Source organism: Fundulus heteroclitus, unplaced genomic scaffold (assembly GCF_011125445.2).
Source record: "Fundulus heteroclitus isolate FHET01 unplaced genomic scaffold, MU-UCD_Fhet_4.1 scaffold_304, whole genome shotgun sequence".
Taxonomy (NCBI): domain Eukaryota; kingdom Metazoa; phylum Chordata; class Actinopteri; order Cyprinodontiformes; family Fundulidae; genus Fundulus; species Fundulus heteroclitus.
Genome location: NW_023396714.1, coordinates 101,260 through 124,662, shown reverse-complemented (window position 1 = coordinate 124,662; position 23,403 = coordinate 101,260). Strand labels below are relative to the sequence as shown.

General features: G+C 43.8%; 1 protein-coding gene across 1 annotated transcript in view; it reads right to left on the bottom strand.

Moving 5' to 3' along the window:
* Nucleotides 1–23,403, bottom strand: part of LOC105926161 (inositol polyphosphate-5-phosphatase A) — a 93,493-nt gene that overhangs the window by 5,502 nt on the left and 64,588 nt on the right. Inside the window, exons 7-8 of the mRNA XM_036130234.1 lie at nt 21,066–21,139; nt 4,772–4,883 (exon numbers count right to left, since the gene is read on the bottom strand). Of these exons, the coding sequence (XP_035986127.1) occupies nt 4,772–4,883; nt 21,066–21,139 (186 nt within the window). The remainder of the gene's footprint in view (nt 1–4,771; nt 4,884–21,065; nt 21,140–23,403) is intronic.

The following is a 23,403-nucleotide window of genomic DNA, read 5'->3' as shown; positions in this document are numbered from 1 at the left end:
CCCAAATTGGGTATTTGCTTTTTGATCAAACCCACTGCGCGGGACAACGGCGCCTCTGGATCCCTCTGAGCACGACGAGAGGCTGCTCCGCTCACACACACAGACAGACACGAGTCTTCAGACTGGAGAATAAATCATAGCTTGTCTGGTTGAGCTAAAGCGTTTTTGAAGAGGCGCGCGCTCACATCCACAGCCGTGTATTTTCTGGGGAGGGAGGGAGGCACGGGGCTTGGGAATGAGCGATAAAGCAAAATTCAGAATTAACTTCGGCGCGATCCGGCGAGCGCAGCGGGGTCAGCGCGCCGCCCGCCTCCACCTCTCTTACCTCTTACCAGGCGAGCAGCCACCTCTCTCTATTCGTGTGCCGCTGCCTCCCGCGGCCTCGGATTCATTCGTCAAACGCGCACTTGGTAATTTACAAAGGCGGCATAAAATTGTGGATTTTTTCGGGCTGCGTAATCTTTAGACAGATAAACAAATTACCCGGGGGCCCCTCTCTGGCAGGGAGGGAGGGAGGGAGGGAGCGCTCGCTCGGCTAAACATTCATTACCGGCGCTCCCGGAGCTGGTGCCTGCGCCGCGCAGCCAGCGGGCAACCTTTGGCGTGTTAGGGCTCGGCAAGCAGAAAATAACATGATGGCGAGTTAACCGACCGTGCCATGATAGATGGCGCCGCATGCCGAGCTGTTTACGGGCCCATGTCTCAACAATCTGTAAGGCTGAGAGAGGCTGAGAGCGTGCGCCCGGTGAATCATCAGCCAATCTGCGGAAGCACTAAACTGTTCCACTCCGGCCCTGCATTACCAGCAATTAGCCGGCACTTCAGGGGGGGGGGGGCAAACAGGGAAGCAGCTGTGAGCCAGAATCACCTTTAGCGTAATTCTGATCAATTAAGCTGATGGAGCAAACTGCGTGTACCTAAGGCAAGGTAACGAGAAAGTACGCCGTCTCTGAAATCCTGGGTTTTACCAATGAGGATGTGATGCAAATCGCTCGATCTTACCCGAGAGCTACTGGAAACTACAGCTAACCTAAGATGTACGTCAGTTTTATTTATCAGATGTCATCTCAAGGCTCTTTACAAAGTCAGATTCACTCAAATCCTCCTGATTGGTCAGAAAGTTTCCTCTCTAAGGAAACCCAGCAGGTTGCATCAAGTCTCTCCAAGCAGCATTCACTCCTCCTGAAAGAGCGTAGAGCCACAGTGGACAGTCGTCTGCATTGTTGATGGCTTTGCAGCAATCCCTCATACTGAGCATGCATGAAGCGATGATATGATGATAACGCCTCCAGAAAAGCAGCCGTTTATATAATTTGCTTCTCAACACAATGCCAGGATGGGAAGATATCAGCAATGCCCCTTACAGAATCAGCTGTTGCTGTCTGTCAGTCCAGGAAGAGCTAATTATCCATCATTCTGCAGAGATAAGGACTAAAGACAACTGAGACAACCAAACATTATTTACTGAAAGCTCTCAGTGGATGTTTACTGTTTAACTTTTTAAATCTCTCTCCCCTTTGCGGAGGCATTTTGGCCCCACGGTCTCAACTCCGTTGCTTCAGTTCATGAAGGTTTGCAGACATCCAGTTTTTCCAGACGCATCTTACAGTCATTTGGACCATTGTAAAACCTTGTTTCTATTCGTTTCCAGTTGTTGGACAGACGGCCTCACATTAGTGTGTGAGTGTCGCATCCGGTGACCTTGGGGTGGATTTGCTGGGACGTCAAACTCTAGTATGAACGACAACCGTCTCAAATGTTTCCTACTTGTGAATAAACTGCAGAAGGATGGACTTCCTCCCGTTTGAAAACGGTCTTTAACTAAAGCCGCACAATAAACCATTACTGCACTATCAGCGTCTATAATGTTCATGACATTGGCTAATATATTCCAAGTGTTATGAACTTTGCATTTACATTCCGGTATCTTCACTGCAACCTTGACCAATACTGCGCAGACCAACAGCTGCCTCTCCACGGTCATTGCTGATGTCTTTCCGTCCTGGCGTGGCGCTAAGGCCGGCAAACCTCCTGCTTTGTGGAGACATGGCAACGTTGCTCACCGTCAGTGCCTTTTACCAGCAGCACCAGATCTGCTACGTCCCGTTCCAGATACGTGCTTCACTCCTTTTGAGGTTTTAAGGCTACGTTCACACTGCAGGTCTTAATGCTCAATTCCGATCTTTTTGTGAAATCGGATCTTTTTTGCGTGGTCGTTCACATTTCCTAATATATGCGACTTGTATGTGATCTCCTGTGTGAACTGAATGCGTTCAACCGAAGTGTCCCGCATGCGCACTCGAGGACACGATGACGTCACACGTAGCACGCGTCCTCAGTGTTTGTGGAAGTAAACATGGATTATAATGCTGGCGCTCATTTTGAGGTCATTAATTTATTTTCTAACCGGAGCTTTCTCTCCACTGATGCTCTTCTCATTGTAGTCCGCTATGGGTGTCGTCTTTCTTCCCGCTTCTGCATAGCAGGACGCAGAATAGTGACGTTTGTCGAGTATCAGTGACATACAGGTCCGATAGATGCGACCCGGCCGTACAGACACAGGTCGCATTTGAAAAGATCAGATACGTATCGGATTCAGGACCACATATCCAAGCAGGCCTGGGTCGCATTTGAAAAAATCTGATCTGTGTTGTTCAGACTGTCATGAAAAAAGATCAGATTCAGGTCGCATATGGGCAAAAAAAATCGGAATTGGGTCACTTCAGGCTGCAGTGTGAACGTAGCCTAATTCGCTTCATGTAGAAAACCAGTTTCGGAAGCTGTTGTGAATGTCTGGACACCCGACGTTAAATGCAAATCGTTTTGGTCTTGCTATGCTGTGATGCGCGGCACCTTTGAACATTGAAGAGGGACTTCTTAAATGCTTTGAGGTTTCCTAAAACTTTTTGTTCCAGAGGGAGGACTTTGGAAAGGCTGCAGACGTCCATTGAGGCTTCAGTCGCTGAAGAAGAAAGATCAGGAAGGGATTTCTTCTCATTTGTTGAAGACAAAAGAGTCAAACTTCCTGAGGCCCCCCCGCTGTGGACGGGTACGGTACGACACACCGCAGCACCTCTCCCACACACATTTACAGACGAAAGGCAGCGCAAAGGGAGCCTGATGGCTGAAATACCAAAGTCTGGAAGTCCAAAACGCTGAAGATTACGTTTTTAACGTCGTGGGCTTAGTGGCTGGCATGGGTTTTAAAGACGTGTTTGTCCAACGGTGAAGAAGAGGAGTAAACCAAATGTGGGCGAGCGGCGCTCGGCTGCTCGCAGGATCACCGGGTAATCCGGCAAACAGACTAATGAGTCAGGAGTGAACAGACAGCAGCGGCTGGTTTTGTGCGAGGACGAGAGCAAAAAGGTGGCAGATTGGCTGCTGTTTGTAATTCTGAGGCGCATCCCAAGGTAAACAGGGGTTCAACTCTCTGAGGAAGATGAGGCTTTACGAGGAAGACGATACAGCCTGGGTTCACCCGTGGCTCGGTGGGTCAGAAGGAGATTCAGCAGCAGCGTGGGTCGGCACAGGCAGGCAGAAGTCTTCACACCGCTTAAACTTTTCACATTATGATGGTGAAACTGTTTTATTTAGATTTTACGTGATCAACACAAAGCAGTGCATACTGGTGAAGTAGAGGGATACACGACTTTTCAATATTGTCTTCTACATTTATTTACTCCATAGATTGTAGGACCAACGTTTCCTGCAGTGACAGGCGGAGCTTCTCAGGGTTATTATCTCTTGAGCAGCTAGAGACCTAAAAGGTTTCTTTAACAAAAGTCGCTGCAAAAACGGATCTAAAAATAAGTAAAATGTTCTTAAAGTTAGTGTATTTATCCTTGATTTGAGCAGGTAAATAATATTATCTGCCAATGGAATGAGTATTTTGACCCCTAAAAGAAGATATTTAGACATCCTGCACTTGAAATAAGATGACGAAGATGAATTGTTCCTATTTTAAGTGCAAACATCTTATTCCATTGGCAAATGATCTTATTTACCTGCTCAAATCAAGGACAAATACATTCATTTTAAAGAATATTTTACTTATTTCTAGGTCCGTTTTTGCAGTGCGGGTTCAGGTTGTTTGTAGACAATAGTTTTCCTTAAATTTGAACTTTAACTGGGCCATTTGACCTAAACCAATGTAACACCGCCCTCACATATAAGTACGGTGCATTCGGTTTTTATACCCCACAGATAACATTTTGAATGTAGACAAAAGATGCAGCCCCATCTTACGCATGTTTGCCGTGTCCCTTACATGAGTTGTAGAAATCCTCTCCTGGCTTTCTTTCAACATTGTTCCCATCCTGCATCAATTTTTCCACCTGAGCCGTGGATGTGTGCAGCTCCTCCACAGGCACGACGGTCCGCTTAGCTGCTTCTCTCTTTAACTAGAGTTATGTCTCTGTGAGTGAGCGGCCATGTCTTTGCAGTTTAAAACCCAACCCTGCTGTCTTCATGATTCTGTTTGTTCACTTATGTTGTCTAAAAAAAAAAAGGACACATGGGGGACTCTCTTTACCAATTAGTTGACTTCTGTTCTAGTCGGTCGCACTGAAGCGTATTTGGTGGAATCAGAGTAAAGGGGGAGTGAATAGAAACGAACGCAACACAAGCAGCACTATTTTCTGCTGGTCTGTCGCATATAATCCAAAATAAAAGCCCTTAAAGTTTGTGTTTTTTGACATCACAACGGGGTAAAAAAGCTGAAAAGAGACAGTCGGATGTAAATTAGGTTGCGACGTGAAGTTGTTGGGCTCACCTTTTCCAGCATTTCTTTAGCACTGGGTGACATGAAGATGCGGTCGCACCAGGCGGGGACTCTGGTGTTCATGTACTGCTTCGGGTTGTGGCTGTCCTCGCTGTACGGATAACTGCGGAGAAAAAAAAAGGGAAAGCTACATTTCAGACACATCACCCCCCCTCTTCATCTCCTGGTGACGACTTTCTCAAAAAAAAAAAAAAAAGAGATGCCAATGAACATAATTTCAGAGTTTGAAAAAAATAAAAAAATAGAGAAATAAATATCATCTGTCATCTCGGCGATAGAGATCACCAAGAAAACAGGAGGTCCATTAATATGACCAATCATCTGAGTAATCACTTGAATCAACACACAAGGACGGCTCTATCAAAGCAATCTTTCTCTGCCAAATGTGCAGGTTTTGTGTGTGTGTGTGTGTGTGTGTGTGTGATTGTGTGTGTCACACACACACACACAAAAAAAAGCCAGAACAAGTGTGATTTCGGCGGAGCGGGCCAGAGGGAGATTCAGTTGCCCATATGCACAGCTACACCCCGGCACGGCCATCAAAAACAGATTAGGCGCCGCAGCAAATGGCCATGAGCAATTGTGCCTTGGAACGGCGAGTGGGGGGGGGCGGGGGGGGAAACCATCGCGTGATTTAAGCGGCGGAGTCGGGGCGGGGGGGGGGGAGCCATCGAGCTGATGCAGATTTACATTGTTGAGAATTCAATTTGCCCCTCCGGCTCATCAAACTGCTCTGGATTTACACGCCACCAATCCAATTTGTTTGTCTGCGCTCGTCAGGATGTAACAGCAGGCTTACATACTGTAGTACCAATCCAATTTGCTCCCACAGTGCCACGCGTGCTAACCGTAGCGGAAAGCCGCTCCCCCCCCTCCTCTGCGGACAGCCACACCCCTGATGGTGAAATAAACGCAAACATCAGACGTCGTTTCTTTCTTTACTCGTCACACTCGCCGGGCTCTGACGGCTTAATCGCCCGCCGTGCCGAAGGCGATCGTATCTTCCAGCGCGGCCCTTTTTAGTCCCGTCGACATCCGCGCCCTCAGGTCGCCGCAACGAGCGCTACCGCTGGACCGATCCTGGTTCTGGGATGTGAAACGCTGCCGGCATTAAGGTCCATTCATCGTTTGGCCTACACGTCCGTATTACTGTCTGTACGTTCTATCCGTTGACTCCTTCATACAAAAAGTGGATCAGACAGCTGCAGCTGATCCAGAACGCTGCTGCCCGCGTCCTCACCAAGACTAAGAAACTAGAGAACATCACCTCAGTTCTAAAGTCCTTACACTGGCTCCCTGTATCTCAGAGAATAGACTTTAAAATACTTCTGTTAGTCTATAAATCCCTGAATGGCTTAGCACCTAAATACATCACAGACTTGTTATCAGTGTATCAACCATCCAGACCACTCAGGTCTTCTGGCTCCAGCCTTCTCTGCATACCTAGAACCAGAACTAAACAAGGAGAAGCAGCATTTAGTTCCTATGCTCCACTTATCTGGAACAAACTTCCAGAAAATTGTAAAGGTGCGGAAAGCCTGAGTTCCTTTAAATCAAGATTAAAAACACATTTGTTTAGGATTGCCTTCAACTGTTCTAGTTAACTGAATCACCACTTCTTTGTTCTAATTTCTATCTACATTTTATTCCTACTTGCTTTTATTCTGTTTTAATTTGCTATATTTTAATCATGTAGAGCACTTTGCATTGTCCCTGTACTGAATTGTGCTATATAAATAAATTTGCCTTGCCTTGCCTTGCCTCATACCTCCGTCCGTCTTTTATGTTGAGGTGCACCATAACCAATATTTTCCTCTAGGTGGCTGAAATGTAGTGGCTCAGCCACACCAGGCGTTGTAAAATTGGAAGGCCTGCTGCAGACGTCCCATTTGCTCCATCGCCACTTTTTTATAATTATTTATTTTGCTATGAGCGCGCACACAGCGCTCCCTAATTGCGGTCCACTTGGATTTTATGACATCCCCCGTCATGCCCAGAGCTTCCCCGATTTCTTGAAAACTATTTAGAAACTTTTTATTTTGTCCCTGTGCCCCGGACTCGACACATCATATATGTGTGGGTAGTTGCGGACAAGCTTCGCAAGTCGTTCCTCGAATCCCGCCATTGTTTAAAGCCCAGAAGTCTAACCTTCTTTGTTATTTTGTTGACATATTGTACTACAAACTCAATAGCGCCCCCACCTTTTCCGGTAGTATTGCTCCGTATTGATCCGTTTCGTCCGTAATCGTAAGCTCCCAATTTTCGTGTCAAAATACGGACGAAATCATACGGACGAAATCGACGGTTAGAACATATGAAACACTCCATATGTATCCGTATCCGTCTTTTACGTGAGGTATGAATGGGCCTTTAAACCCCAACCTGCCTCCTTAACTCGTCTAAAGGGACTCGAGCTTAGCCAGAAGTGTCATTTTAAAACTTTCATGTTTTTTGGAGCTCCTCTGCTGTTTGTGCCAACGGGACAACACAGCCTGTAACGTTCCCTCAGTGCTGGTGCACACAGAGGGAGGAACCTTGTTCGCTGAGCTCAGCACAATCATAAATACTCTTATACGCATCGGGCTTCTTCTCTCTGTAGTTTTAAACCACTTCTTCAGACTCGTCTCTTTGTTCTGGCCTCCTGACGTAGATTTTTACTCTATTTTATTAGTTTTGACCTGTTTTGCATGTGTTGTATGGTTTTTTTTTTAGTTGTCTTTTGGTATAAACACTGTATGTTTTGTTTTAAAGAGCTTTAGAAATAAAGCTGGATCAGATAAGATGAGACAAAACTGGGATTCGGTTCACCCTCCACTTCATTCCTGCTCATAAATCTCCCCCTGGAAGTACAAAACAGACTCTTACAGATCCTACCGGGTCTGACTAGACATTTCTTCTATACTTAAACTTGAGTTATATTTTTACAATTCATCCTGAAAATGCCCCTGTCACCTTTTTGGGTTTGTCTTATGCAGGTTTAAAGTAAAAGGCAGTTATTTAATAAGGGTTTTTGTCAAAAATATTGAAAACAAGTTATATTTTTACAACTCAATCATCCTTGTATGAAAGTTAACAGAGTATTTGATCTTTATTTAAGTGATATAAACAGCAAATAACTGGGTGAGTACAAAAATATCTGTAAAATATCAACCTACGAAAAATTTTTGCACCTCAGTAAATTAAAATCTCACTCAAAATGTTATTTAGTCCATTCATTCAACTCATAAAGTGAAACTCAAAAATATGTAATCATTACACAGAGGGTGATATGTTCATTTCTGTTAATTTAGAGAACTATGAGTTATGGAAACTGAAAATACAGCTTGGCTGAAAACGAGAACATTAAAACCAATAAAGTTTTAGATTAAAAACAGAAAGGTGGGCCTGCTGCACTGCACAAACGGAACTAAAAATAAGTAAAATTTTCTTAAAATTAGTGTATCTGTCCTTGATTTGAGCAGGTAAATAAGATGATCTGCCAATTGGAATAAGATCTTTGCACTTAAAATAGGAACAACTCATCTCCATCATCTTATTTCAAGTGCAGGATGTCTAATGATCTTATTTTATGGGTGAATAATACTCATTCCATTGGCAGATAATACAATTTACCTGCTCAAATCAAAGACAAAACACAAATTTTAAGAACATTTTACTTATTTTTAAGTCCGTTTTTGCAGTGTGAAAGGTATGTCCATGTACTGAACAGTATATGCGGTCAATACTTGGCCGGGGGGTGGGGGGGTGTCAGCCTGTGGGTCTGCTGAGGTGGAATAGGAGTCCATGTTGCTTTAATAGCGGCCTTCAGCTCGTCTGCATTGTTGGGTCTGGTGTCCCTCATCTTCCTCTTCACAATAATCACTTTAGTCTCTATGAAGTTTAGGTCTGACCAGTTTAGGTCTCATTGCTTTGGTTATTTTTGATGCTTGAATCCTTTCCCCTACCGCAGGTTTTCCTTCCACCTAATTTTACCATTAACATATTCTTGGATTCAGTACTCTGTGGAAACCCAGCTCATTAAGAATCGACATTTTGTGGCTTACAGTCCTCCTGGAGGATGTTAATGAATGCCTGCCAGACAAATGTCAAGTCAGTAGTCTCTCCCAGGATCGTGCAGACCTTGACATGGCCATGACTTTAACGTTTCTGCGTCATAAATCCGTTCTTTATTGGTCCTTGGTAAAATTCGCATTTTCTGAGAAACTGAGCGTTGGATTTTTTCAGTTGCTGCAATCCATAACTACAAAATAGGCGAAATCACACTTTCTATTTCCCCTGCATTGTCTACATTGTTACATTGTTTTACATCGTTTACATTTCAATTGTTTACATAAATCGCTGCTGCATCTTTACCCTGAAAATTAGTGCAATCCACTGTGATTTTTCAAGCTGTGTGCAAACGAAATTTCGTTCTGTGCGCACTTTGTGCATACAAAATGACAAATAAAGCTGTCTATGTCTATGAAAGAAACACTATAGCAATATTATTACGCCGTGACTAATGAATGCATAAAACGCACAAGTTTAAATTGAATTATTAAAATAGATGAATGTTTTTGGTCATTCATTTACTCAGATAGATACACCTGTGTGGATGAGAAAGGGGTTAAGGCTGGGGCATAAGATGCACACACACACACACACACACACACACACACACACACACACACACACAGAAACCCCACCAGGTGTACAAACAGACCTGCCGAGAACTTCTTAAAGGAGTTCTCCGCCTCCAATTAGCATTAATAACATTCAAACCCCGGGAGGGGGGTAAATGCATGGAGGTTTTGACATGCAAATCAAAGGGCTAAAGAAGTGATCCCGGGATAAAAGGGAGCATGAAGAATAGGATGAGTGAAACCGATAGAGAGCGGCAGGCAGAGGAGAGGATAAAGATGGATCAGACAGAAGTGAGGGAGGAAAAGTCTTCAAAGAGCTGGGAGAGCTGCTCCACTTCAGGGTGGCCCTGAGTGCCGCCGCTTCCTGAGGCGACGGCCTGAGAACAATCCACCAATCCCAGATGGTCCTGGACCTTTATTGACTAACAAGGCCGGGGTCACTTTGCTGTTAAACAGATAGAGAGAAAATCAAGTTTCCCTCTTCACCTCCCGCAAACAAATGAACCCCCGCCGGGTGACTTCCCCCGGCCGCTCCGACAACACATCTTGTTTTCTGGCGACGCCGGGCAGTAAAAGAAACGATTAAAAAAAAACACCCAGTTATGACAGTCAAACATCCGCCACACGCGCGCGCAGGACATAGCTCGCCTCCTTTCTTTTTCCCCCTGCGTCGCCGCACCCTCCGCCGACTCCACCGCAGATAACAGGCATGAATGCAACAGCAAACAGCGGAGCCCGAAGTGATTAATGTGTCCGATAAGGAAGCCCACAAACTTATCTGGTGAGAGTAAACTGTCGGAGAGGGCGTGCGGGCTACAGCGGGGCTAATTGAGCTAATTAATGAGCCACGGCTGATAACTCCCTACTATTGTGTAGCAGACGTGGAAAAATGCCTCCGCCTCCTGCGATCATGTTTTCTGCACAAGCTCTCGGTTTTTTGGCCGCTGGCGGACTTTATGCGCCGCTCTCGTTGCTTAAGCGGTCACGTCCGGCTGAGACGGAAACATTTCTCCTGACGGACGCCCGCTGTCGGGACTGTACGGCTAAATCCATTGTTTTGTGCGGCCGGCCACTCTGCGGATGATACATGTGTGTACAGTGGTATATCAGGGCCCTCTGGCAGCCATTCAGAGCTCATTCATACATGCTTGGTTTAGGGTTTAATGTTTGACTTGGCTGCTGGCGCATTACTCACATGTGTTGCTGCTGCTGTCAGCTTGTTTGTCTTGCAACAGCGAGGGGAAGAGAGAAAAAAGAAAAAGAAAAAGAAAACTGGCAAGGTGAGCACAGCCCCAATCTATGGAGGGAAACCTGGCCTCGCCCCGTTTATATACTGTGTAAAGGTACTTTTACTGACTGAGCCTTTACACTTTTTGCCACATTACAGCTAGTGTTGCACCGATACCGATACCAGTAGCGGACGGGGCCCCGATCCAGCACTAAAATGATGGTATCGGTATCGGCGAGTACCAACAAATAGGGCACTAATACCATTTTGATGTTTGTATGTCACTTGAACGCAGCCTACTCTATACCGACTAGTATTATACATGTTATATAAGTTCATGAAAGTTGCACTATTTTGGCATTTGAGAGCCAAAACTAAGGGTTTAAAAGAGATTATTCAATTATAAATGCAATTTTACTGTCTTACTGTTGCACTACTATTATACATGTTATAATTTCACGAATGTTGCACTATCTTGGCCTTTGAGAGCCAAAAGTTTATTCAACTATTGTCACCCATTCCAGGTAGGCAATTAAAAAGTTCTATTACTCTAAGTAGCATGCAGTTCTTCACATATACACACATCAATTTCAAACAGATGGTATTGGTATCTGGGCCTAAAAATGTTAATTACTAATTACAGCCACAAACTTTAATGTGATTGGTAGGAGGGGGAAAAGTGAGGCGTGCATTTGCATTTAACGTTGCCGAGACGGATCTTTCCAGAAACAAATTGGGCCGAAGTCACGTGAAAGTCTGCTTGAGTATGTCTCCATCAGCCCAGAGTCGGACTTTTTCACTCAGTATTTCCCACCCAAACACTCCGAGTTCAGTCAGGTCGGATGAAGAGCGATCAGATCTCAAGTCTCGGTGCAAGTTCAAGTTTTCAGTTAAATTAAGGTCTGCACTTTGGGCGTGATTGTGCTTTAAATCTGAACTGCTCCCGTGTGGCTCTGGCTGTACGTTTGGGACCATTGTTGACGACTTTGACCAAACATATCATGACCGTCATATTTCTTTATGGGATATTGTTTCGACACCCTACACAAATTTAAAATCACATTTTGTCACATAAAAAGATCCATAAAGAGGTAGGGGTTGAAGTTTAAGGCTGCAATCGGCTTCAAGAGCTGTAAATACCTCGAGGCGAGGCAACTGTATTTACATTGCTCTATCGTGACTATTGTGGCGAACAACCTTTATGTTTTTACGACGCTGCTATAATACGTTTCCAAGATTTTAAAGCCCATTTAGCAGAGGCCAGACACTCCAGAACTTCCTGAGCCCACTCGCTCTTATCTCCGTTTACAAAAGCAACAGCCTTGTATAATAAAAAAAAGGTGGCAGGCCAAACAGTGGACTATTCACTTACGCGGTATTTAATGAGCGCAATATAAACTTGAAGATGAAGGTAGGGCAGGAAGCCAAAGATAAGGGTTGTCAAAAGGCGAGACATGGCGTCACGGGCGTCAACCAGCGCTGCGGCCCGTTGGAGGGGCCGGCGGAGTGACCTGCTGCCTCCATGTTTGCTCGTGGTTGTCAGAGGTGGATTTGAACACAAGGCAAAACAGAGCGACTCGAGAAGGATCGGCCAAATGCTATCGGCGACGCTGGATTTGCAGAGCTGGGAGGCTTACAGGCGACAACGTTGGCATAGAGGAGCACAAACAGAGTGAGACACACCAGCGGTCGAGGCGCCCCGCGGCTTGCTGGGAATTCGGCAAACGACAACTTCTGCCTTCAGCCGATCTAAATGAAGACAGGAAGACACAGATGGCATCCATTTAAGCCTCTCTGAGCGCGATTGTTTCAAACAAAGCCTCCCCTCTCAGAGGCATCATCTCGGGCGAGAGGCAACGATACATGACAGCAGCGAATCTTCAGCTGTTATCGCCACAGTGCCCCCCCCCCCCCTCATCATTTCCACTGGCTCTCTAGTAGTTAGAATGATGGATGCGCTGCTGGTTGTAAAACAATGTTCCTGTTCAGTAGATCAGCCCGCGACGCTGGAAGTTGCCAGCGAACGGGCCCGCCACCATCGCGGCGGCTCGCTCTTTAACCGGACGGCGTGGCAGCGCTGCATGGGCGGCGCTCCTTAAACGGAGTCACGTGCCTCGGGCTACGGCGTCGCTCGGCTGTCGACAGGGCAGAAAACAAGCAGCTTCCTTCATATGTGGCCCAAACAGAAGGCCTGAAGAACTAATGTATTCACAATCAAATGCACATTCAGGGAGGGTGAGATCATGTGTGCGGGCTTTCAGGGGGCGGAGGGGGTTAATAATGGAGAGGTTTGTTCACAGATAAGGTGGAGAAAACAAGCTCAAAGGGTAGACACCATGACAGATCCCCAATATTCTCCCATCAGCAGTCATGGAGAAGCCGGACGCTAGTCTCGTGCGTTTTCTTGACGTTTAGCCAGGCATCAGTTTCATCACAGCAGTGGCACATTTGGCGACAACCTCTCACGCCCTGGAGGTTTAAAAACATTTGCCCTAAGACTGATCCTGGGATGCTTTTCCAAGCGGCGAAGACACAAGCGTTCATCAGTGTCAGCCTCACCTCCCGACCTTTGGCTCAGGCCGGGCTCTTCTCCGGCCGACGTCTAGACGAGACGAGCTATGAGGCAGCGATCGAGACACCCTGGTCTCTCTAACACCTTTCCATCACTCTCACTACAGGCACCTAAAGGTTCAATCCAACCCAATCCACTTTATTTATATAGCACGATTTAAACAAACACAAGGTTTCCAAAGTGCTGCACAAAAAGATAAAATAAATAAAAATAAGTAAAAAGCACTGCCCGCGCAGGATAAGAATATGCATGTATATACATAAAATCAACGCTCTACATGGTGTCAAAAGCCAAAGAAAAGAGGTGGGTTTTAAGAAGAGTTTTAAAATGAGACAGAGAAGTTGCCTGTCTAATGTGCAGTGGCGATCCATTCCAAAGTTTTGGAGCTGCAACGGAAAACGCTCGATCCCCTCTGAGCTTTAGGCCCTGTCAGGAGCAGCTGGTTCAGCTGAGGAGAGGAAACTTATGCAGAAATTTGGAAATATTCTCCCAGCAGTAATTATACTTCAGCTCACTGCAGCAGCAAATGTCTGAATAGAGGAGCTTTAGATGTTTTTCCTCGAGTCCGTTGTAAGTTAACCAGATTTTTTTTTACACGTTAAAAATTAAGACTAAAAGCCTAACACGGTCAAATTAACACAATTGGGTAAGTAATAAGGCAGAAATGACAAATTTTAACTCAAAGGTTACTTTCTGTACCTTACTTTCTAAGTACTTTCTTGAACTAAAGTTATTTTGTATCAAACTTAAAGGTCACATTGTGGAATAATCCTGTTATTTTTCAGAACTTAGAAGTAACTTACAGGTTACTTAAAGTTATCATCATGTACGCTACAGGTTACTTCCAGGGAGTCCGTTTTTTATTGAACTTCCTGTTTCCTTTTTGATACTTGAGAGTTATTTTTCAAAAGGGTTACCTTCTTGCAATCAATTTACTTTTATTGAACTTACAGGAATTTTCCAGTTATATTCCAGAACCTGGAAGCTTTGTTTCAAAAACTGCCAGATTATTTTCTTAACTAAGGGTTGTTCACGCGGCAGGATTTTAAAATAGTCGTCCGTCTTTTTAAAGCCTGAGAGATGCCACACATAAAAAAATCGTGGATAAAAGAGGATTGGTCGTACAGTGTGTGGTGTCCGGTCAGACGGTGAGTTCACCACATCACCAGACAACAGATTTCACTTAAGATCATCCAGATGTCAGACGGCAAATCTTGTGAATCCTCTCAAGATCAAAAGTGAGTTCAGAGTAAATAAACATGGACGACCAGGAAGAATAATGGCGATAGTTTGTGGGCTGATTTTAATGGAGACAAAACACAACAAAAAGAAAAGGCACTGGGTATGGAAGTGGAGACAGGGGGGTCTCTACGCTCACTGCACTTTTTTCTCTCTGGGAATCCCTCACCTCGCTTTCTGATTGGCTAACGACACATTCAACAGGCTGCCTGCTCGTTTGTCCTCGGAGGACACCACAAACGCCAAGTTACCGGGGCAAGACAACCCAACATGTTGAATATCCTCAATTAGAGGTCACACAGACCTCTAATCTAACACACCGCAGACAGCAGGAATATCTCAAGATTATTTTAAGACACACGCAGATAATCGTCGCCTCTCAGAAGGGGAAGATCAGGGTGAAAATCAGGCTAGAAATCCTGCCGTGTGAACCAGCCTTTACTTTCTGAAACATACAGGTTCTTAGCACATTACAGGATACTTTCAGGCACTCAAGTTTTTAAAAAAAAAAATTTTTTTTTTATACATTTCACATTTTTCAGAACTTGCAGGTTATTTTCCCACCTGGTTACTATGTGGAACCTACAAGCTAGTTTTAAAGAAGTTGAAATTTAAAGGTTAAAGGTAAGAATGTACACGTTACCTCCTGGAACTTAACAGTTTACTTCCTGTAACTTACAGCTTGTTTATCCATAAGCTTAACTTTCCTTCTTAAAAAACCTGACATGCCCTCACTGAGAGTAAAACAGTGACAGTAGTAATAAACTCGCTACCATTACGTTTGTCCGCCATACATGTGATCTAAACCTGTCCACCCTCCAACCTGAAACAGGCCGTCTGCAGCTCGGTGTAATGGCTCATGAGGAAATCAGGCAGTAAACAACTCCTGCTGGTTTACCTTAAATCCCAGCTTAGAGTTTTAATTCATGCATGAGGCTAAAGCAGGGATGCACCTCAGATCCCGGCCACACGCAGCTCTGGGCATCACTGCACATTCACATCCATCGATGTTCTGGATTTATTTGGTACCTGCAATGTTGCTCTTGTACTTAAAAATAAAAAATTGAAAACACAGCCAAGATTCATCAGAAATCTATTTGACTTGTTCCGTTTCCCGCTGCCACCCCCGGCAGCCTCCGCATCCCTGAAATCCCTCATGATATGGCCACTGATGGAGTTGTGCCGCCGCTCTGATGTCACTCAAAATCTCCCTCAAAGCCCACTGCGGTAACCACGTTACGGCGAGAATACATTCTCCCTCCACCCGCTCATCAGCCACTGCCTTTACTTTTTTTTTTTCAGAAGCTGCGGACCAATTCAATTTTTGCATCGATCTTGTGCAAAAGAAGAAGAAGAAAAAAAAAAAAACAGAAGAGAAATCAGATCAGAGGAGTACTAAAAGCTTTCCCTTAAATCAATCAAAATGCATGAATAAGTTACTGGTACTTCTGTATGTTTTTAGGGGGATATTACTTACCTTATGCCATAAAAATATGAAATAAAAGGTCCCATGATCTGCAGTAAAACTTACCATTACTTTTAATAATGGCTGTGCTGCAGTCCATGGCCTCATGGCTGGCGGGCCGTTTCATGGATTACAGCTGACAGAGAAACCGTTTCTAGATAACCGATAAGCGGAATAGTTTCATCTTTTCCCCCCCCGCAGCACACATGCGATCCTGTCTGCATCGCTGGGAGGGGTGTCGGAGCGGGCCGGCCGACTGGCTCCACGTCCGACTGTCGCAAGGCCCGGGCAAATTCCTCACCCCGGTGCCCAGGCGCTCACAAGTGTCACGGGCAACTTTGACGGATCACTTCCAGAACGTAGACGGATATATTTCTCGACACCAAAGGCCTCCGCGGCGATGCAGAGGGAGGAATTTTTCGGCTTTAAAAACTTTCTACAAAAGCGTCGCGCTTGTCCCGTTACAACAACACAAAGTCTGAGAGATGCGGGGGGGGGGGGGGGGCATCGCAATAAATTAGGGGATAGTCAGTGTGTTTATTTATATAACTAATTCGGACAAATTTGGCTGATAAAAAATACCATAAAGCACAACTGAATGAAATGCATGGTTGCTTGTGACGCCTGTGCATTACTGAAGTAATAATTTTTGGACCAATAGAGGAGAGATCAAAAGTTAGCACACAGCTTCAGTTGCTTCAGCTAGAAACCACTAATCAGGCCTGAAATCTGGGAGTAGTGATGGACTCAGACCTGAACCTCCAAAAGCATCTAAATACAATTACAAGGTTGGCTTTCTATCACCTGAGGAACATTTCCAGGATTAAAGGACTGATGTCTTAGGAGGATCTGGAAAAAATAATCCATGCTTTTATATTTAGTAGAATTGATTACTGCAACGGTGTTTTCACAGGTCTTCCTAAAAAGTGGATCAGACAGCTGCAGCTGATCCAGAACGCTGCTGCCCGCGTCCTCACTAAGACTAAGAAAGTAGAGCACATCACCCCAGTTCTAAAGTCCTTCCACTGGCTCCCTGTATCTCAGAGAATAGACTTTAAAATCCTCCTGTTAGTCTATAAATCCCTGAATGGATTAGCACCTAAATACATTACAGACTTGTTATTAGTGTATTAAACCTCCAGACCACTCAGGTCTTCTGGCTCCAGCCTACTCTGCATACCTAGAACCAGAACCAAACATGGAGAAGCAGCATTTAGTACCTATGCTCCACTGATCTGGAACAAACTTCCAAAAAACTGTAAAAGTGCTGAAAGCCTGAGTTCCTTTAAATAAAGATTAAAAATCACATTTGTTTAGGATTGCCTTTGAATGTTCAAGTTAAACTGTTTTTACTGAAACATCATTAGTTCAACTTTGTAGTCCAGCTGTTTTTACTGTTTGCTTTTAGTTTCTATTTTTCCATGTTCTATTTTGTCTCTACATTTTATTCCTACTTGCTTTTCTCAGTTTTTTTTCCTGTATTTTAATCATGTAAAGTATTGTCTCTGTACTAAAATGTGCTATATAAATAAATTTGCCTTGCCTTGTGCAGAAGCTGAGAGGAGCAACCGTAAAGCATCCTGCCCTTCCTTAACATCCCTGCGTGTTGCAACCAAGTGGCACAGCAGTTCAAGCAAAACAAACCTAAAATAAGGCTAAAAATGAAAATACTGCACACTAGATGGATAAATGCTAACAATATATTAGAAAAAAACCTTATGTTTCTTTTCCAATGGATTTTGAAATGGTTTTATGCAACACTGAGAAACTGAAGTTTGCGCTTTCATTATGCGTTAGCTGTAACGCACAGAAACAAACCCTTGAAATATACCACTGCGTGCGCAATGAATCCATATCGATTCATGGGTTTCCCTTCTTAAATGGACTTACTAAGATAAGCGACCTCTTTTTGATGATATTCCAATCTACCGACCTGCTGCTATTTTAAACCCGGCGAAGGCGGCGTTCGCTCTCGAGGCGCCGCCCAACGTGATCCAGACCCTCGGCTGATTTGTGCCACATCCACCCCACGGACAGAATTAACTTAAAGATTAAACGTTTGTGGCTTTTATTGATTTATAGATCGGGGGCAAAGTGAGCCGTGCGTGTGCATGGCCGTGTGCAGCGGTGCGGGTTTGTTCTGATGGCCGGCATGGAGAGAAAAAAAAAAAAAAAAAAAAGAAGAGTAATAACCTCACAGATGGCGAGGGGACGGTCCTGAGCAGAGCGTGTGATGGCGAACAATCGTTGAGGCTTGATTGCTCAAGGAGCACAAGGCAGGGGTGACAGAGGGGGTGTGGGGGGGAGGGGTACCAGACCATGCATGGGAGTGGGAGAGAAGCGGGTTGTTTAAGTTTAACTAGGCCACTGCTACCCCTTACAAGCCCGACAATGATGTGTTCTGCCGCGGACGGCGAGTAGATCAAACCGGCTTTCGTCCGTTTGATTCATCATCGCCTCAAGTGTGAGGGGAATCATTTGTATTCTTCCACAGCCACGCGGCTCATGCCTCCCTGCGGGGAGATGATTCAGTATTATATGGAAAGGTGCAGGAGTCAGGCGGTGTAAAAAGGACGATAAATCCACCTGTCACTTATGCAAAGTGATGTAAATGGGGTCCCTGATTAAGACACAGAGTCATTTAAAAAACAGGGACTCGCAGAGCCGTGACACACACACACCTACACACGCAATCTCTAATCGATCCACACACACACACGGAGCGTCCTGTTTCTAAAGTCCTTCCACACACACACACACACACACACACAAGTTAAAATCCCCCGCCACCCCGCGCCTGCCACTAGAGCAGTTTATCAAGTAATTATTGTTTGATTACAGCGTTTCATTATCTGCGCTGATTGAGTCACAACCGACGGCAAAGGTCAAGCGCCATTAACGCGACGCTCCCCGAAACATATTTCCACGCCAGCCGCGTGTTTGCCCTCCCTCTCCTCTGAAAGGGCTAATTGCAAATGCATTTGTTTGAGGAGGAGCGGGCCGCCCGGCGCACCGCCTCCGCCGCGTCCCGCTGAGACGGCGTTAGCAATGCGGAGCCGCGGCGCTCCGTGCGGCACGCGCGCTCGTATCCACGCGGGAGCCGTTCGGGAGCATGTGCGATCATACTGATCCCGATGAAGCAAGGATTCAGGAGCTTTTATCGCGCTGCTTGGTCAGAAAGTGTCTGCTTCTTTTATATTTAAGCATTTTGGGGATGTCCAGGATATAAACAGGCTGCTCTGAATTTAGGAATCGGGGAGTAGTTCACATAAACTGAAAGTATTCCTTTATCAAGTCTTTTAAACCATGAAAGTGATATTGTGGAGATGCTTTCAACATTTATTTGCTCCCACTGGAAAATCAAAACTAATTCAAATTCAAAATTCAAAGCTGTATACAGTTTCAATTTTGCACTCTGTACATAAAAAGTCTAAGTCTTTTCATTTAACTTAATTTACTTAATGGGAAAAATATAGTTATTGAGAAAAATATTTAGGTTTGTTTTTTAAAAATGCCACAATTAACAGCACCCTAAAATTGGTTATAAATGAAGCACTTTTCAGTAATTTATCCTTTGCTTTAATATAATCAGAGCGTCTGGGACCGTTTGATTAATAATCCACGAATCCTCGTATGTCTGGGATAAAAAATGTTCTCATAGGCACGCTTCAAAATGGGAAAGACCATGTTATGTCCTATTTGAACATAACATTAATTTAGGACATATGTGTTGACATGTGGAAAAGGGTAACATAAATAGATAATTAAAAAAAACATATATATATATATATATATATATATATATATATATATATATATATATATATATATATATATATATATATATATATATATATATATATTAGGGCTGGGCAACGATTAAAATATTTAATCGCGATTAATCGCCCTGATTAATCGCGATTAATCGCGATTAATCGCATTGTATTTACAAACTCCAAGAATGAATTCAAAAGTAGTGTAAAGAGCACTTTTATTTTAATGTTCTGCTGCCATATGAACAAAAGTGTTGTAACATTTGTAGCACTTATTTTATACTGTAAATTTTCAACCCATCTATTGAATTTAGTGCACTAGTTGATCTTTTCTTCATAAGAGAACAGCAGCACTGCAGCCAGAATATGGCCTTTTTTGACCTGCTGTATATTAGCCAGTCCCTAAGCTTGAAGTATCATGAAACTGTTGACCTTTTGGGTTTTGTGGTTTTTATTATATTATTACAATTAAATAATAATAATAATAATAATAATAATAATATAATAATAATAATAATAATAATGTTATGTTCAGTGTTTTTTCGCTAATCCACCTCTTATATATTTCAATCCTTATGTAATTTTGTCTGTGTTGTGTGCACCTGCCTGTTGCTTTAATCCTATACATTTCCCCGTCGTGGGATAAAAAAAGGATTAGCTAATGTTATCTTATCTTAAATAACACTTTTTAATATATGTACTGGGTTCTTTCAAGGTCTTAATTACATGTTATGTGTGGGCTCCGGTAACATCCATCCATCCATCCATCCATCCATCCACTGATCTACCTGGATGTTCCCTGGAGGACTGAAACGCCTCAGTCAGAGACGTCTGTCTGTGGGTCTGTCGGGGCAATGAGAGAAGTTTCGTCTCCTCTCTCCGTTTCTGGGGCTCGACGTTTTCATGTTTTTTCACGTGCTTAGATAAATTTGTTGTGTTTCCACTGAAATGAACCGGCTTTTTACAAAACATACAGCTTGATTTCATTTACGGTATTAAAATAAAGCCAAACGGTGCTACTTCCCCGTTCATGTTTTTTCGCTGCTGCGGTCTCTCTCAGCTGTTTGTGTATTAAGTTTGTGTGAGAGCTGAGTGGGCGGGCCAGGCTGAGCCTGCGTGCTGATTGGCTGGTGCCGCTGAGCCATGTACGAGAGGGGAGGGGGAGCGCGCTGCAGTCAGCGCGCCTGCTGACTGACACTGACTGAAAGCATGTGAGCAACATGCGTTAATGCGCGATAAAATAAATATCGCCGTTAATAGTCTAATGAATTAACGCGAAATTAACGCGTTAACTTGCCCAGCCCTAATATATATATAAATAGACAAGTGTTTGAAGATTACAGATGTTTCTATACGGTCAATAAAGGCTCTAAAAAAAGTTCGTACCTGGGCGGGAAAGAGATGTCGCGCTCGCACAGCCGATCCTCAAAATGCAGCGCCTCTTTGTCAAACTCTAAAACCTGGGGGGAAAAACAAGAGAATAACAAAAATCAGAAGAAACGTTAATAAGCAGACAGTAAATGATAACTAATAAGATCATTTATGATCACTGATTACATTTATATAAAGCAGGGTTGAACGGGTCCATAAATATCACCTTTTCTGCCTGACAGTCAGGTTTCATGTCAAACTTTTAACCATTTCAGTCTCTAATTTCCAAAGATTTCTGTAATAATGTCACCCAGATGCAAAAAGGCCGATATCTGTACAGCAGTAAGGCTTTCAATATGGAAGCTGTAAAGGTACTCAAGGATCGGGGCTCAAACAGACTCAATGAGCGTTGAGCTTGAACCTAGATTTCACCGACCACTAAATTAACTTTCTATCATATGAAAATGCTTCCAGGAGAAGAGTTTCCTGTCACCGACACCAGAAAAAATATGATCATATGATAAAAGTTCTGAAATCAGCATTCTGGGTCTCTATTTGATAAAGGAGAGATTGGTTAATAAAGCTTCGACTGGTCTTGGGCAAAACTGAAACTTCTCAGTTGCTTGTCAAGCATGAACCATGTAGACCCCTCAGTCCCTCAGAGCCGGGTTCCCAGGACCAGAACTAAATGTGGGGCGGCAGCAGGAAGTTCCTGTTCTCCTTAACTCTGAAAACCTGAGACGTCCAGAAAGTGTCAGCGTCTTTATTAAAAACTGGAAATATTGTTGTTTATTGCAGCTTTTGGTCAACGAAATTAAGTTTGTCACCAATGTTTTAATTATGTTTAATTAAAATAAACTATGAAAAACAGACATCAGAGGGACAGCAGCAAAAAACAATGGCCTGGAATGATGAATAAGAAAAAAAGCCAATAAAACTGAAAACTCAAGCTTTATACCAACCTTACACAGTCCATGCAGCCTGGATCATAATTAAAATTGCGTTTCTACACTTTACTGCATAATAAACTACAGTTTTTAATGTATTTTCATTGATTTAAAACACTTTTGATTGTTGTGTAATTAAATGGTGCTATAGAGATAAAGATGGCTTGTCTGTTAAAACCAGAGACAGAAACACAGGAAGACAACAGAGATGGATGGACGGATGGATGGATGGATGGATGGATGGATGGATGGATGGATGGATGGATGGATGGATGGATGGATGGATGGATGGATGATCAGACGGATGATTAGACGGATGGATGGATGAACAGATGAATGGATAAACAAATGGATAGATGGATGGATGGATGAATAGATGAACAAATGGATGGCTGGCTGGCTGGATGAATGAATGGATGGATGAACAGATGGATAGAAGGATTGATGAACAGATGAATGGATAAACAAATGGATGGATCGATGGATGAATAGATGGATGGATGGACAGATCAACAAATGAATGGATGGATGGATGAACAGATGAATGAATAAACAAATGGATGGATCGATGGATGAATAGATGGATGGATAAACAAATGAATGGATGGACAGATGAACAAATGTATGGATGGACAGATGAACAAATGGATGGATGGATGATGAACAAATGGATGGATGGATGGATGGATGGATGAACAAATGGATGGATGGATGGATGGATAGATGAACAGATGAACGGATGGATGAACAGATAGATGGAACTTTTAGGCAGTGGGATGAGGCACAAAGTTGTAAATTATGCTTATTTTTTGCATATTTAGACCATCAACTGCTTGAATCAAAAGCTATAATCCTCCCAGTGACACAGCGGCAGAATCTAACTTTCCACCAAAACGAATCAGTGCAACTTATTTCATCGTGTGTGACGGACAATCTAGGATTCCTTCAGAAAGTCGAGCATCTTGGAATCAACCAGCTTCACTGGGTCCAGCTAAGAAGTCTGAACCCGATATCCACACCGGGCCTCCTAATGTCCGGGAGGATTAAAAATAAAAGAGTCAGACACACTTGATGAGGATCTGGCCTCATTCAGTTACTCCTGCATACCTGAAAGAGGCGCGGGGTGTTGATGCCGGTTGACCAACCTTTTCTGTGTGTGTGTCTGCGTGTGTGTGTGTGTGTGTGTGTCCAGCTCTCTCCAGCCGGGGTGCGTCTCTCTAAAACAACAGAGCATCCACACACTCTTCATCAATCATGTCTCCTCACCCAGCTGTACTCGCTCACCAGAGTGTACACACACACTCCGCCCAGTTTCCCACCTTTCACAAAACCCATAAATCATTAGTGAAAAGTGCAATTAGCGGCTCCTTGTACACATTAATTATCTGGGAGATGAACAGGTAGCC